This window comes from Anabas testudineus, chromosome 17, assembly GCF_900324465.2.
Source record: "Anabas testudineus chromosome 17, fAnaTes1.2, whole genome shotgun sequence".
NCBI classification, from domain to species: Eukaryota; Metazoa; Chordata; class Actinopteri; order Anabantiformes; family Anabantidae; genus Anabas; species Anabas testudineus.
Genome location: NC_046626.1, coordinates 9231057 through 9247667, shown reverse-complemented (window position 1 = coordinate 9247667; position 16611 = coordinate 9231057). Strand labels below are relative to the sequence as shown.

Below are 16611 nucleotides of genomic sequence, written 5' to 3'. Positions count from 1 at the left end.
TGAACCCTGTGAAATGCTATTTAAGGGAGTACATGCCATCACTGATTTCATAAACTACTCCTCCTTACATGCCTGGATGAATACCTGTGGGGGCCGAGCATCTTTGCACACGAAGGAGAGTATTTGATCTGTTTCCCACAGACAGACAGAGGAAATTTGCCAGTTGAATTATTCTCCTTCCACATAATGAGTTTTTCCTGTCAAAATAATGCAAATATCCAGGGCCCTGCTCTATATCTCATGAAGGTGGCGTGCACGGTGAATTCTTCTATTAGGCAGGGAGTGGAGCTGAAAACACAGAAGCAAATCTGAGGATCTCCTAAAAAGAGGAATCCATGTGTAAAAATGACTGATTAAAATAATTAGGGATGTTGAAATGGTCTGGAACAATAACCAGCAAATGCACGGTGCCCCGGGGAAAATTTCCCATCTGTGTTAGAGGAAGAAGACCTCCCTCGGATTCACCACGACAGTGCGATTTTCCAGTTTACTCAGGCCACACAGCGGAAATATAGAAAACCTAAACAGACATTTGGAGTGTACATGATGAAATCCCAAACAAGCAATAGCCCTCGGAAAATGTGTCAGGATGAATGGACGTATCATTAAATTACACTCAGCCTGTACGCGTGAGTGGTTGCGTTAACAGCAAATACTGTGTATAATTATAGACATATGGGATGTCTATGGACTACAAAACACTGCCAACAGTATGAGAAGATGGACTTTTCCTAAATAATGCTTAGGGTTAGGAGATGCAGCTGCCACTCTATTGTCTCGAAAATAATATTTCTATACAAATATCATCTGCCATGCCACCTGGTGTCTTCTTTGCCAACAAATAACTTAAATAATGTGCATTTATAATGTGTCTGCCTCCTTTAAAGTGTTCAGAATGCTATTATCATAGCACCATTGAAATATGAGTACACAGTTAACAGGACTTGGAGCTGCCTCTGACTCTTCTTGATAAATCTATAAAATCCACTCCATACATTTTGTTCATGGGGTTTTGATGTAGACAGCCTTATTGTCTGCAGTTTCCTTTTGTGGAGACTTTAAAAATCTGGCCTTAAATGAGACTCGTTTTACCTTGGAGAGTGATTCAAAGGGCCATCAGAAAAAAAGCCACTTTAAATGAGAGTGGATGAGGAACAAAGGCTTTGCCAGTCTGCCAGTGTCCCTCATGCTGCCCAGCCAACAATAAGGAGGGGGCTGGAGGAGGACGCGCACTCAGCTTGATCTGCACAACCCCTCGGTCTGCGTTTGGAACAAAGTCTCGGCTGATGTTGAGATAAGAGAGAGGAAAAGCAAAGAAGAATCCCGGGCCTTGAGAGAGGCTAAACGGTGAAATTTCACCCCGGCTGGGTGATACTCTTACCTCGTTAGTTTCCAAAAGGCAATTCGACAAGTGCTAATAAGCCGTCTGGGTGGGGTGCACGGCTGCAAGCATGAACTGCGTAAGGTGTACAGTACGAGGATGGTTACCTTGGCATATGAAGTGCTCCGTCTTCTTTTCTGTCTCGTAGATTCATGTGGGTGGATTTGCAGCTGGAAGCTTCCTCGGAAACAGTAAGGATAAATGTAATCCAGTGGCAGCGGAGCTCCACTCACAGAAAGGTCTGCCTTTGTGGAGGATGCATCTACACATCGCCGGCGTTTCCCCAGCGTCCTGGCTGTCGAGGCGGCTTCTCGGGAGCGCAGCGGGTCACGGCTGCTCTTCAGCCCTTTTGTCGGTAGAGCATTGCTGGACGGGTAGCCTCAGTTACTGCTGGTTGATGTCATTGATACTCCCTGCCTTCTTCCTCAATGCCCTCCTCCTTCCCTCCCTCTCCTCTCCTGCCCTGTCCCCTCCTCCCCCTCCCAGCTCTCTCTCTCTCTCTCTCTCTCTCTCAAACACATACAGGAGCTCTCCCCCTCCCCCCTACACATGACGTGATGCAGGCCAAATCTCCAATAGCAACCGTATCCCCCATCACTCCTATTACCCCCATTACCAACCCCACATCCCCCCATCATGTCCTCCAGCTCTGGCTGGATCGCTGACTGGTGCAAAAGAGGCGGCTGCTGAGGCAGGTTGGTCCTGTGTATTAGTGGCTGCTTTTTCCACTGTGCTCCCCAGGGGCTAAAATGAAGATAAGCACCTTGAAACCCTGTAGACTCTCATAATATAGTGTCTAATTATAGCTGTTGGCAGGAATACTGAGTCAGAACACCATGTAAGGTCCCACAGAGCAGAACTACATTTAAATTATGGCTGGACGCTTGAAAATATAGTAAAAGAACTTGCACAACTCACTGTGGGACATTAGGGGAGTATATTAATAAACCCAGAGGAGGCGAGTGGTGGCACAATAACACAACATAAGGTCATTTTGTAATAATTGTTGAGGACAATAGATGATAGAGGTTAATAACTATTTGTTCTAAAACTGATCTACTTTTAATAGCCAGTTTTACATAAATGTTCACTTTAATGGTTCATTTTGACTGTTGTTGCTACTGTCTACAGGTCTACAGGTACATTTAGGAGGTGTTTCTAATATTTTGTTCACCTCATATGAGGGTAGACAAATTGGGCTTTTTATCCCCGCACAATCTGGACTATCCTGGGGTTTTGCCTTTTGTTTCATCATGTCAAAGCTATAATTAATTAAATATTAATTAAATATTTGGGATATCTTGCTATTTTGTCACCAAGAGGAAAACAAAGAACAAAGAACAACAAAGAAAACTTTGTCAATAAAATAATTTACATCTGACCTTTACCTTTAATGTCAAATAGGGACAAAAAGTGTTCGGGAGACATGTAACTCTTCAAAAACGGTATACTGCTAAAATGTTATGTTCCAGTGCATGCTACCAGCGTCAATAAAAAAAAATAAATAAATAAATAAAACATCAATAAAAATAAGGTGAAAAAAAAAACTGTCAACATAACAGTCGTGTGTGATTTTAATCCTAAAAAATGCCACATAAACCGACACAGGCCAAAGTTGTTTTTTAAGATTTTGTGTTATTTAGGTCACACAACTTGACAAAAACAACTGCCACAAGGGCAAACTGTGAGGTGTTGGAGTACGGTGTTTGAGGTTGGCATGACGCTCCAGGACTGTATGAAGGAGGTTTTCTTCCTGACCTCTTTGCTGACCCTCACACAGCTCCCTGCGAACAGAGTCAGCATCAGCAGCTCTGCCAACCAAGATTCTCATTCACCCACATACTTTACAAATGCATGTTCAGCTCTGCCCGGAGAGCTTGGTGAAAGTCATGCTCAACAGCTCGTTCTCTCTTTCTCTATTGAGCTGTGACACAAAGACTGCTTGACAGCGTGTGAGAAAAAGACAATAAAATTAACCAACTGCCACCACTTGTGAAGCTAATTGGAAGCTACATTTTTTGCTCCTAAATGGACAAAGGCTACAAATCTGATTGATTTTCTTTGTTGCTAGTGACATCTAGTGGGAAGTTGTTATTATGTGGCGCTGTATTTACTTCAGTTTGGATGTATCAACACAAAAGATCTTGAAACCATGATCAGGTATGCCAGCATATCCACGACAGTCTGCGTTGTACACCACTACATAAATTATTTTAACATTAAGATAGAGGATATTTGTACATTTGTATTTAGTTATTTTTCAGATGCTTTTATCCAAAGCGACTTGCAAGTGAGGTACAAAGCAAGCAAAATATCTAAGCCAAGGAGAAGAACTTTAAGTAAAGTGCTTCAGGAAGAGCTGTTTCCGTTTCATGGGATATAAGTGCAAGTTTTTCTTTATTTATTTAATAAAATTTTAAGTGCAGAGAAAGGTATGAAAATGTTCTGTTTTTTTTTATTTAACAAAATTTGTACAATGAAGGGATACTTATATAAACTGTGTGAATCATAATCATCAATGTTAGTTATCTTGAGTCAATAAAGTCACAGTCTAAAGGGCTGTTTATTATTAATTAATTAATATTTTAATTTATGTCAGCGTTGATCATGATCATGATTACTACTATAGCTATAGAAGATCTCCTGAATGCAATGAAATTCTGGACTCTTACGTATTGGGTGTATAAAGTACACAGACTCACTACTCAAGTAACAGTGCATAGAAAATACTCCGCCAAAAGTATGTATTTAGTCTCTATACTAAATGTTACTTAAAATACAAAAGTAAAAGTCCTCTACTAAGAAAACAGGATAATTTAAACACTGCTAAATTTGATGCTGTTGATAACATGACTGTAGTCTTACTTACAGACCGGGAAACAGAAACAGCAGTCGGTAAAGGTTGGACTGATTTTAACCACCTAGTGACAGGAGGTTAATTCATAAACGATGCATCAGCAGTGACACACCAGCTTTACCAGCTGGCGTTTCTCAATTAACCCTGCCAACATGACACCTGTCACGTTTACTGAAGCAATGAACAGCAACAATAGCAGATATTTAATATTTTAGGTTAGACTAACGTTCCAGCAATCCCCATGTTGTGTCTGCTTCCTGTCTGACTAATGCGGTCTCTGCTGTCTGTGTACTCCAGCACTCACCCTGTGACCTGCCTAAATGTATAGCATTACAGTATTGCCATTTTCAGAGTTGAAGCTAAGGCAAAAGATCCCTAAAATTAGCAGGGTAAGAGCCCTGTCTCTACGGCTGCCCCGCAGCAGTGACGTTAATTGCACTCTATTTATATTTTAAGAGTGCAGGACTCAAGTTTCTGTTACGCTTTATTTCGGTGTCTTTAAGTTTATGTGAGCAGAGAAGTGGAAAGCCCATGTTTGGTATAAAGAGCTTAACGGACTGGGCACAGATCATTTTTTCTAATATTCCACTAATGTAACACTTAGTGCACACTCAAAAATAATGTGTCTTGCTAAATAAGATCATTTTATAGACTTGGCTGCCCTGATGGGGTGGCAGGGTTTTATGTTCTGCTACTGCAATCATTTCCATTTATCTAAATATGGGTAATGATGCTCTTAATGCACATGGTCAAATTGTCAGGAGGAGCACTCAAGCGGAACAACTCGTGACAAATCAGAACACACACACACACACACACACACACACACACAAAGCGCTTTGGTTTTGGATACTTAGACTAACCCGCCTAAATCAAAATCAATTTAGAAGAAGTGTGCACATACAGAACAGACACAACAAAGCTGAGGTCATTCACAGGAAAACACGTAGATACTGCTGTGATACTGAATTTTATTCAAGTATCTCCAACACGCTTATGTTCTTGAGTTATCATCGGTTAAACGTATCAGTTGAGAAAGAGAAAGGCAGCGGACAGTTCATAGCCTGAATGTAAGTTCTCTTTGAAGAGCTTCTCAGTGTGCATTCAACTTGGTGGTGCTTTGCACAGACAGACAAAACATTCATGATAACACAACATGAACAAAAGACCAATAAAATAAGACTAATAATAAGATGCAAGAATGGTCGGAGAACCATCTGTTCCATTTCTGTGAACTGCATCTGAGGTTAAAGGGAAATTCCACTCTGAAACAATGGAATTAAAACATAATCTTAGGCAATTGTGATTTTCCCCATGGATACAAATAACAGGGTCTAGCTAAGCTCTCGTGGTATCACTACACACATCCTGCTTGTGAAGCTGCTTCTTTGGCACTGAATAGAATATCTCTGAAGTTGGTGACATTACCTCAAAGGTCGGAGGATGTAGGCACAGTTTAGGCTCTAGCTTGAAATAGTTCATTTGAACATAGGCAAAACATTTTTTAAGAAAACATTCTTGGTTTATAAGTTCAGAAGATACTAATTCATCGTCAAAGAAGCAGCTCCAAACATTTTACCCTGTCAATATCACCAGTTAAATCAGTGGATTATTACTGGTGAATGCTGTTACTGATTGGAACAATACAAACTGCATAGGTTAGTAACATCTGTGTGGAGACTGGGCAGTTTTAGTTAAACAATGGTACCAGGTCTCTTTTACTTGGATACGACTAAGTAATGGATACGACTCATCCTCTTTCTCATTAAAGTCTTTTAGATGGATCTGCGGGCTGTCAAATCATGTCACAGTCTAAATTATCGAGCCACCTGAGTTGCTGACCTTCAGCAACTGGGGGACTTTTATGACCTTTATTCTTCTTATAATTAGAAAGATAAATTAGTTGCTTTTCAATTTGCCACAGCGTAAGTAGCAAATTTACAGTCTGTAACAGAACTCAACTTCATAGCTGCATTTGGCACAGTAAATTCAACACCTTCCCATTTTAAAAAAGCACAGCAGATGGTAAAACTGAACCAGCAAGAAATTGCCAGCAAGCAAGTCTGGGTTGTGAGTTTGTTGAAACACATCCTTTAGGAATGAATGTGCAAAAGTGAGATATCATAATCACCCTTCATTTTCATGCATGTTATCTGGCTAGTTTGATCAGGTGCTTACATTAGTAACACTAAAACCCCTCTCTCATACAGCCCAGGAACCATCAAACACACACAAGCACAATCATACAGCAGCACTCTATTTTCAGTGGGAGAAACAAAGGGGAAATGCAAATGCTAAGTTGATGTTTCACCATGCTTTAAACAACTGGAGAAACCAACACATCATTTTGTAAGTCTATGTGACTTAATGTTAGAATAGAATGACAACTGACCAGACCTCAGCCAGAGATTTAAACCCAGAGGCTGGATGTTTATTGCTATTCTTTGGTCTGACTCAAGGATGGTTGGAGCAAGAGTGAGGAAAACTCAAAAGAAAAAAATAAAAACGAAAAGAATGATGTGGCGGAAACTATGGGAGATAAAAGGAAGAGTAGTGCAGGGGTTCCTCGTCAGGGGAGAGTAGTGGAAGTCAGTGCAGCTCAATGAAAGCCTCCATCTCTTCAGAGATGAGTCCCCTGTAGGGCAGTCTGTGCTTTTCAATTGCACGCGCCGCCAGGCACTGAAGGGTGACATAGTTCAGTGGGTACAAAGCCGGGTGCCCGCTGCTCTGCTCATCCAACAACTCATACGCTGTCTTCCGCTGTGCATTTGTAGCATCAAAGTGAGCCCCAACCTTCATAAGTAGTGCCATAATTTCCGGACAGCTGTTCCTAGCAGCGATGTGCAGTGGTGTGTTGTTCTCACAGTCACGTGAATCTATGTCTGCGCCGCACTCCAGAAGCAGCGCTGCCACTGCCTGAGAGGGGAAGCGGCCCACAGGGTAGCGGCCCACAGATGTGGTTTCCTTGTCTACGGCCATGTGGAGAGGGGTGAAGCCGTTCCGACCTCTAGGGTTCAGCTTCAGCAGACGATAAACAGTGTGCTTCTTCTGATGCTCCTGCTCTGGGGTGCACTCCAGCTTCTCCAGCAAGAAGATGAGGTGGAGGATGATGGAGAGGGCTTTGGTAAACTGAGGGGCTTCTGGGGGGTTGTCCCTCTGTGCAACAGCCCTCTCTACCTCTCTAACACTTTTCCCCAGCACGGTCATCAGATCATGGAAGGTGATGCGCGTCGACAAGGTGCCTTTGGCGCGGTCTTGAAGAACAAAAGAGAAAAGCTCTGCAAAGGACAGGAAACTGGAGGCTGTCATGGGACTGAGAGGATCCAAGTTACTCTGCTGCATGTCTAAAGCATATTTCCACAAGCTGATGCAGCGCTCAAAGTTGCCAGAGTCAGCGTACACAGCTCCCCTGTAGCGGATGTAATAAGAGGTGTCTGGGTGGGATGGCCCCAGAATACGCTCTCGAACCAACAAAGCTTGCATCCTCATCTCATCAGGGTCGGTGATGAGAGCCTCCAGTTCCTCTGCTGTGCTCACCTCCTGTGCACAGCCATAAGCAGGGATAGGGGGGCCAGGTGGAGGCTTGGCCAGGGATCCAGCTTTATCACCCGGCTGCCTCAGCTCCATGGCCCTTCTCCAGTACCTCATGGCTCCTAAAAGATCTCGCTTTTTGTCCACAAAAGTAGCCCCAAGGAGTTCAAGTGCATCTATACGTTCCTCTCTGGAGGTGCGAGGCTGATGGGCAAGATATTCCACAATGTTGGTGTGACCTGTTACACTGGCAGCGAGGAGCGGGGTCATGCCGTATCCATCTCTCTCCATGCGAGCATTGCATTTCAGCAGCATCTTCATGATGTCCAGGCTGCCTGACTCTGCACAGTCGTGGAGGGCGGTGTTTCCTTTCACACTCTTACGGTTCACATCCGCCCCGCGGTCCAGGAGGAACTTGGCTATCTCCTTGTGGCCCTTGTAGCAGGAGATCATGAGGCAGGTGTGGCCGTGGCGGTTGGCGACCTCCATGTCGGCTCTGTGCTCCACCAGGTAGCGGACTATCTCCAGGTGGCCGTCGAAGCACGCAGCTCGGAGCGGCGTTGAATTGGTTAGTGTTGCGTTGTTGACCGAGGCTCCGTGTTTCAGTAGCGTCTTCACCACAGGGAGGTGACCGGCTGCCGAAGCCGCCCACAGCGGCGGAGCCCCCTCGATGGTCTCGCCGTCAAAGTTAACTGATCCCCCGAGTTCAACATTTGCTTTACAATGTTCAAGGAGATAATCTACCACCTCTAAGTGTCCGTATCGGGAGGCTATCAACAGAGGCGTGCCTCCCTGGGTCTTCTCCTCGGCTAAAGCCTCCAGCTCCTCAGGAGTTTTGTTGCTCAGCAACTTCTGGATAAGTTTCAGCTTACCATCTCTGGCCGCGTTGAAAACCGCCGTCGTTATATCCATTTTACTGGCTCTGTGCTGCCGCGCTGGACACCAACCCCATAACCTCTCGTTTCTGGAAAAACTGTTGAGTCTTGTTTTAAACGGCAGACAACAGGAATCTTAGCTTGGAGTCAGGATCTCTCTCGCACCTTTCTGCCATTTTGAGGGTGCTGTCAAGATGGCGTTTTTGTTGTTTGACAGATCTCTGTTTACGATTTCAGTGGGGCATTCTGGGAGACGTAGTTTTGATGGAATTCCTGCTTGCGAGACCTGGGCGGGGTGGACTTTATAAAGAACTGCACTTCCCATGATGCATGTCTCTCGAATGACCTACCAGCTGATGGAGTCGTTTGTTATGGTTGTTCGGACCTGTTTTTAAAGAGTAATCAGTTTCCGGGGAAACATCAAAATCAAAGATAAAGATAAAAACAGACATGCTAACCCTCCTCTCCTAATTTTAAAACAATGGTGGACAGCATATTAAAACATACAATTTAACATACAACAATTTTATTACCTTTTTTAATTAAAAAAATATTGATTCTATAAAGGACCCAAAATAAACTATAAAGGAAACTATGAAGGTGAATCTAAACTATTCTTGTTAAAGCAATGGTCAATTATTTTGTACACATTTAGTCTTTTATTGAACACACTCCTTCTACTGTTCCATGTCAAATTAATGACAAAAGTAGAGTTTGTGCCATTATACCACTTAATAACATGTTATCAAATAAGTATTTGTTTGCAAGACATCTAGAGCATTTCAGATCATTTAGTCAATCTAAATTACACAGCCTGAAACTAAAATAGTTATCACAGCAACCCATATCTCACACATAGTGAGGACTCCTGCTTTGTGGACAAACATCCTCTATCATCAACTAAAGCATTAAGGCCAACATATCACAATAATAGGATATTGTGGTTAGATCACACTCCACACTCCACCGTTAAAGCACTATTGTGAATATTGTTCAATATAAATGTAAATATAAGGAGCATATATATATGTCATTTTTTTCTGATGCATAGTTTGTGTTTGTTGGAGAGAATTTCTTTCTGTTTCTCATATTGAGGAAACAATTTGTTTTCTTTTATGCACAGCTTACAGCTTACATTTATTGAAACAAGGATAGTGATTTTTTTTTACTTTTGTTCTGTTTTAAATCTTCAGTTTTGCTCCAGTGTGAAATATCATTAACTTACTTGACAAACATTCGGTGTGGTATGCTCTGTGTAGAAGCTGCTCTGGTGATTTGAATACTGCGGTAATAACTTGACACCTCTGTTTGCTGACAAAATCACAAATCGTACCAAAGCTAAACATTTTTAATTCCTCTTTTAGAGTAGAGGATGGAGTGGAAACAAAATAAAACCTGTAATAAAATTATAAATGTGTGAATTATAACTGTGAACATAACAAGTTGTGTTCATGGTGTGTAGTAAACATACTGTATAAGCATGTTCTCTTAATACAAATGAAAACATTGATGCACTTGGATTCAAATTAATTAATGAAATAATTAATTAATTCATGTACTAAGTAAATTCAGCGCACATCAAACTGTGTCAGAATAGTTTTCTAATTGACAGTCAGATAGTATGATACTGATCTTTTCACAACATACATATGATTTTAGAAGAGAAAATAATTATAATAAATGATAAGTGTGAACCTTAAGATTAACTCAACAGTCTCTCAAAAGACAAAGTATCTTCATTATCTCTATCTCTATATCATAGAGAGATCTGCAGTACAGTATATGCAGCATTTCAGACAAGACAGGTGACTTGTTTCCAGGAACTCTGCCTGATTCAAATGGTTAAGCAGAAGATCAACCATCACAGAAAGAAATCCCTCATAATTTGTTTAAAGCCTCATCACTTACAGTAAATATGCTGACTGAGAAAAAATGTTTGTAGTCAAATATAATGATACATTTCAAATGTATCTGCATTCAAGTCTGCTGGCTATGATCTATAATCAATGTTTTGCTTAATTAAGAAATTAGCATTTTTCTTGGCTAGTTTTATGCTTCAGTCTGTGGGAAACACACTGTCTTTGTTTATACAGTTAATCCGAACTTAGACTGGGGTTAAAAAGGTCATAAGTACAAAGAATTACTTCTGGGCTTTGGTAAGGTGTTATTCTGATTTTCACCAATAGGGAGGGCATGAGATCCACAAAGTGGGAGACCATGCCATTCCTGACAACTATATTGCTTCTGGGTAAGTGGGTAGTGTCTTGATTTATGAACAATGAGGCCTGAAATAATACTGGATACATCCAAGGATGTTTACCAGCCAATTACAATTAGTCAAAACAGGTTCAAAATATTCAGAGTGAGTAATTTCTGAGTTTCACTGATTTGTCATTCTGATGTTTCACCAGTAGAGGAGGCACAAAATCCACACTTGAAAATTGCTCACGTTCCTCAGAGGGGCCATGCCTGACAATTATCTTAGTGTCGAATGTTTTTATTTTTTTCAAATTTTCCTGCTACTCCCTCAGCACAAAATGTTTTTTATTTATCCCAACACAAATACTTAACACATAAATCGTAACACAACTTCACTGCATATGTAAAGTCCAAACAAGTTTCAGTGTTGTTGTGTTGTGAGCACTCAAGCCATGACTGTACATTCTGCAATCCTTTATAACGATTTGAAAGTCTTTGGAGGGCAGTCTAGGAAATGTGTTTTTAAAATTAAACAGGGAGTTCGAATGCCCACAGAGACAATAGTGCATGCAGAGAACCAGGATTAAAAGCTTCACAAATGACAATCTGTGCCAGCCTCAGACTTGTTTGCGAAAATAGAAAGGTTGGAGAAGCAAAGGAAGCTTTGTAATCATATATGGCTTTCAATTGATGCTGAGCATTAATTAAAAGCTTAGAAAAGGGGAAAAACATGAGTCTGAGTTTAGTGTTTTTATTTAAGATCAAAAGCATATCACATAACAGTCATATTAACATTACATCCAGAAACAATTCAAATCTATTTCCCAAATATAAATTCTTTCAAGTACACAGAGATATTTTTAATATCAACAGGAACGTGCAAAACTAAAATGTAATATTACTGCATCATTACAAAAATACAGCTCTAGCTTAAACAAGATCATCATTGCATCACAGCTGACTCCCTAATGCACCACATCACAACGCTCATAAGAGAAGGCAACACGTTTCGTAAGTCAACACTTGAAGGAAAATGCACAGACGAGGACCACAGCGCCACTGCTGACATTGCAAATTCACTTGTAAACATGTATATAATGGTGGTTTGCATTTGTTTTGACTGGACTGACCTCTGAACACATAAAAGCGAGTGATGGCAATTTAGTAAAGTAGGACTTCTAAATCTGCAGAGGCCTTGGTTTTGTGTCCATTGACGTGCATAACACAGTGTGCAAGATATAACTCCTCTGTTATCAGCATGCTTTCACCTGTCTAGTGTTTATCACATTAGTGAATTGGGACAAAATTGTCACCAGAGAAGAAAGGGTCCTCAACATGTGGGGCTGCTTGTTTTCACCCAAGTCTTGACAGGAGCTCCCTAGAGGCCTCCAAGCAGCTCACTGAGCAGCACCTCCCTTTCTCCTAGAAGCACGTCTCTCTTTAGACTGGTTCCTTTGTTCACCACCTTTATCTTCATGGCCAGACTCTTTACTTGTGCCTGAGTCAGTGCGTCAAAAAAAAAGTCCTCATTGAATACTGGATTCCTGCTATTCTTGATGATGGTGCTCCTCTGTTTCTGCTGCTTGCCAGGGTTGAGGTAGAGCGCTACACAACAGTTGATGCTTTTAAGATCCGTCTGCCTGTCATAAAGGGCCTCGGCTACGAGCACGCGCACCCTCAGCCGAGATGCCTCTGGGTCGTAGTGAGTGCTGAGCCTCAGCGTCCCTCCCTTGTGGAGGTTGACGGTGTGCTCGCGCTGCAGGAGATCTGACGCCGGGCCCCTTGAGCCACCGCTCTTACATCCACGGAAGGCAGGAGAGGGAGGGCACCGCATGCGACGGCGCTGCATGTTGGGGCTGTTATCTGCTGAGCTGCATTCATCAGTGGAGAGAGAACTGTGGCGCGCCAGCGAGCGCTTGGCACGAGACACCTAGAGAAGGGAGAGAGAAAAAATGAACTGGTAAACACAGAGCAATGAGCGCCATTGTAAATAAAACAGGAGCAACACTTTTATATCACATTCACTGATGACTAATCCACTCAGCGTAACACACACGTATAGTAACAGAAGTCTTCACCTTGGCTTGTGTCTCCTGGGCGATGGAGCGTATCAGAGAGGCCGAGCGGGACAGGAGAGGGGAGTTAAAGGGGGACGACTCTGCTGAGGAGCAGGTGTCACTCTCTCCACCACTGAAATAACGGTAGGGGTTAGGGTCAGCTGGGGCCAGAAGAGTCCCCCCTTGGGACCGCCTCTGTGAATTCGGGGAAGTGAGAGGGCTGCTGGGGTCGCTGTGGAAAAGACTCTCCTTGCGCCGGGTGTGAGGAGACTCCATCAGGGTGGAGAAGCCATAGGAGGTTTGAGCTTTGGGGACATACGGCAGAGACATTGCAGTCTGCGACTGGGGGTCTGCATTAGTGTTGACTTCAACACTGACCTTGTCCACAGACCCACTACCCGGCTCATCAGCACTCTCTATTTGGATGATGTGACGGTTGGCCGACTTCTGGAGGTTGCGCGCTTCTCCTCCCAGGCGTGAGAAGAGGCGAGGGCTGCAGGGGTTCTTGCTGCTCCGAGCTCTGGGGCTCTGGCTGCAGATGGCGTGATCAGAGGAGGAGGGGCGCAGGGACGAGCAGTGCTGAGGTTCTGGGGTAAGAGACTCTTCTGGTGGACAGCAGATGAGTTTGGGAGGGATGAAGAAATCAGGGATCTTGTCTGGAGTGAGCACATTGGCATAAACAGAGACGGGAATGGCCTCTGTTGTCTGCGGGGGCTGGGAATGTGTCCCACCACGGAGCTTCTCCAGTAGCCACATGCCCACTCTGATGCCTCAGCTCCCAGTTTCTGTGTGAACAGAACAGTGATGCATGATGAGGAGGCTTCACATCAGGCAGCAACAACAGAACTGACATCCTTTTGATGAAGTTTATTGAACGTTAGTCATAAAAGTTACACTGAAAGACTGAACATTTGTTCCTCCTGCGCCTGAATAGTAAAAACATCCTCCTCGTGCAATTCAGTGAAGAAAAGGAATGAGGAGGAAAAAGTGTTTAAGCTCCTTTGAAGAGCAACTTTAACTGAATGAGAAATCATAACGTGATCAGAAACAATTATGTTCCAAACGATTTTAAACGAACGCCAACCTCAAACAAACATTTCAAATTAAAATCACTCATAAGTCATTTGAATTTCAACGAATCGGTGACATTGTTGAAATAAAGGCGCAAACACGAGTGGAAATAACTCCACTAACTAACTCCCCACAAACCAAACCACACAAACAACCGTCGCGATGTGCATCTAAACATCACAAAGACCTACCTGTTGGCTGTTGAACGTTTTTTTTTCCTTCTCACAATCTCCGGCGTGCCCTCTCCAAGACCTCTGTGCGTAAAACAGGTATTCCGTTAGTTGGAGCGTGTGATCCAAAACGGGTGCCAGCGGGAAAAGGCTGCTGGATCACGCACCCTCGCTTTATATGATGGGGTCTCTGACTTCTGAGCCAATGAGGAGGTTGTGAAACCTTCCCATGATATTTGCCATAAAACAATTCCTCGAGCAGGCACGAGGGGGGAAAGAGTCTCATTTAAAAAAAAAAAAGGCTGTTGTTGCGTCTCCCACAAGGTGTTGCAAATTATGTGGGTTTCATAATTCACGCCTCATTGAGTTTTAAAGAGAAATCACACTGTGTTTTCACTCTGCGTTCACGTGAGAGCTCGTCTCCGTTGGATTGTTGTCCACAGTGCGTCTCTCCCCATTACCAACACCTTAACTGGACTTCCTGGTGACAAAGTGATGGTGATGTGGAGCGACAAGATGCCGCGTTCACATTCAACACCTGCACCCGTCTACCATTAATAATGATGAAACAGAGCTTTTATATGTGGAAGATCTGTGTAGATGATGAACAAAGAAGCTGCAGATGACATGTAATTCCAACCTGAAACAGTTTATACTAACTGGAACAAACACAAAGAGCTCACATCCTTCCTGTTGTGAAGTCCTTACTTCCTTGCCTTGAGTTGTTCTTGGATAGTTCCTTTTTAAATCCCACTGTTTGTCCCTAAATCTTCTCATGGACATGCCATTGACTTTGATTCACTGCCAGAATATCTCCTTCAGATTTTGAGCCCTCAGATCCACAGACTGTACCAAAAACTCTAACAAAGACCTGCGGTGAAGCTGCCGTCTGGAGATTTGGACCCAAACTCTGGAACAGTCCCCCCTGTCGATCTGAGCCCAGCAACATCTAATGAGGTGTTTCACTTTAAGCCCCTGGTAACAATTCATTTTAATAGAGCTTCTGTTATCTATAATGTGGAGCTGATGAAAACCAGCTTAGTGCAATCTCTAGTGTTTTTACCACTTTTCTGCCTTTTCTTCCACTTTCCCCTTCATCATGGTGTGTATGTGTCTGTATTTACATTTTGATGAAGAGAAATATAGTAAAATATAGTTGTAATAAGTCCACTATTATATTGAAATAAATATAAAATATGTCTAAAATGTGTTTAAAGAAGATATCTTTTTTTATACATATTGCACAATAAAAAACAAACAGCCTACATTGTAGTATCTTATAAACCATTTATTGTATGGTTGTGTGCTGTTTGCAAATGCCACATAAACTGAGTTGCAGCTCTTCACTATTTATTACTAACATAAGCTGGTCCAAATATCCAAAGCCTGGATGGCAGATCTTAATCACAAAACTGCAAAATTACATAATGTGGTTACGGGGGAAGCCTAAAAAAAATAACTAACTAAAATAAAATTAAATAAAATTAAATTAAATAAATAAAAAACGCACAGAAGCCACTTTCCTACAAATGTTTTTGCATATTTCGATGAAAGACCTGGTGAAAAAAATTGATGAGTAACATAAAATTGGAGTGAAAGTAAATTGGGCTGATGGATTATCTTTGTTTTCTCTCTTGACCAGTTTCTGTTTGGAGAAGTCAAAGAATGCCTTCAACCCACAGTGCCTTTTGCCAGGTGTTAAACGTGGAGGTGGATCTGTCATGATATGAGCAGCCATCTCGTAGGAGTCGTTTGGACCAGTCTATGTTCTGCAGGGTTTAAAAAAACAGCCAACAAATGTGGGACCATTAAATTGGGCCAGTTGCACCCTGTTGGACAAAGAAAGGACCCTTCACTATAAATATATTTTACAATCCTCCACAATCCTCTATTTGTATTTGTTATTTTTGTGTTTTCCTAACTTCTGATCTAAGCTCTGCACATATTTGGACACTGAAGGTCAGTTGGGAAAAAGCAGAAAGACACTGTTTGTGTATCTGCACAGACAGGATGATTAAAACGCGGCTGTTTATTTTCACACACAGTTTTTCCGGGGACCTGTGAGCTGGCAACTTCTTGTTTGGTTCTGAACTCTGGTATTTTCATGCTTATTTTTCCTTGTGGTCAGAGTCTGATCTGCGTGGTCAGTTTCACAGTGTGTGGACAGTCCATCTGCATACAACAGCATGAAATTCCATGTCATAACATAATATAATGCTATGTCAGGGCTTTGACAGAGCAATGTGTGTGTTTCACATCACTTTTGCTAAAAAGTACTGATTTCTTTTCATCCCTCTTTAGTTCAACCATTTATACTTGGAACCTGCTCGGTACAACTACATCATAAGAAAATATATAGCTTGATTACTATCTAACAATTTGGTTCATAGTTCATAAGTGCTATCTACCATTAAGCTAACAGAACTAATGAAGGTGTCCCAAAGGTGCAGTTTGGTGTCAATTGGACCTG

At 42.3% G+C, this 16611-nt stretch overlaps 3 protein-coding genes across 4 annotated transcripts in view; all 3 read right to left on the bottom strand.

Moving 5' to 3' along the window:
* The window catches only part of LOC113172193 (receptor-type tyrosine-protein phosphatase S-like), a 59208-nt gene extending 57420 nt beyond the window's left edge, over positions 1-1788 (bottom strand). For both annotated transcript variants that reach the window (XM_026375053.1, XM_026375052.1), the window contains exon 1: positions 1489-1788. The gene's annotated coding sequence lies outside the window, so the exon portion shown is untranslated. The remainder of the gene's footprint in view (positions 1-1488) is intronic.
* A 3404-nt stretch (positions 1789-5192) lies between these two features.
* On the bottom strand, positions 5193-10038 carry fem1a (fem-1 homolog a). The gene has a single exon (XM_026374982.2). It carries the CDS (start codon positions 8679-8681, stop codon positions 6828-6830), a length of 1854 nt encoding a protein of 617 aa, XP_026230767.1. The 5' UTR covers positions 8682-10038; the 3' UTR covers positions 5193-6827.
* A 1764-nt stretch (positions 10039-11802) lies between these two features.
* Positions 11803-14276, bottom strand: LOC113172250 (C2 calcium-dependent domain-containing protein 4C-like). The gene is made up of 3 exons (XM_026375134.1): positions 14163-14276; positions 12922-13685; positions 11803-12773 (listed from the first exon to the last, which is right to left on the bottom strand). Exons 2-3 carry the CDS (start codon positions 13654-13656, stop codon positions 12222-12224), a joined length of 1287 nt encoding a protein of 428 aa, XP_026230919.1. The 5' UTR covers positions 13657-13685; positions 14163-14276; the 3' UTR covers positions 11803-12221.
* Positions 14277-16611: the final 2335 nt, after the last annotated feature.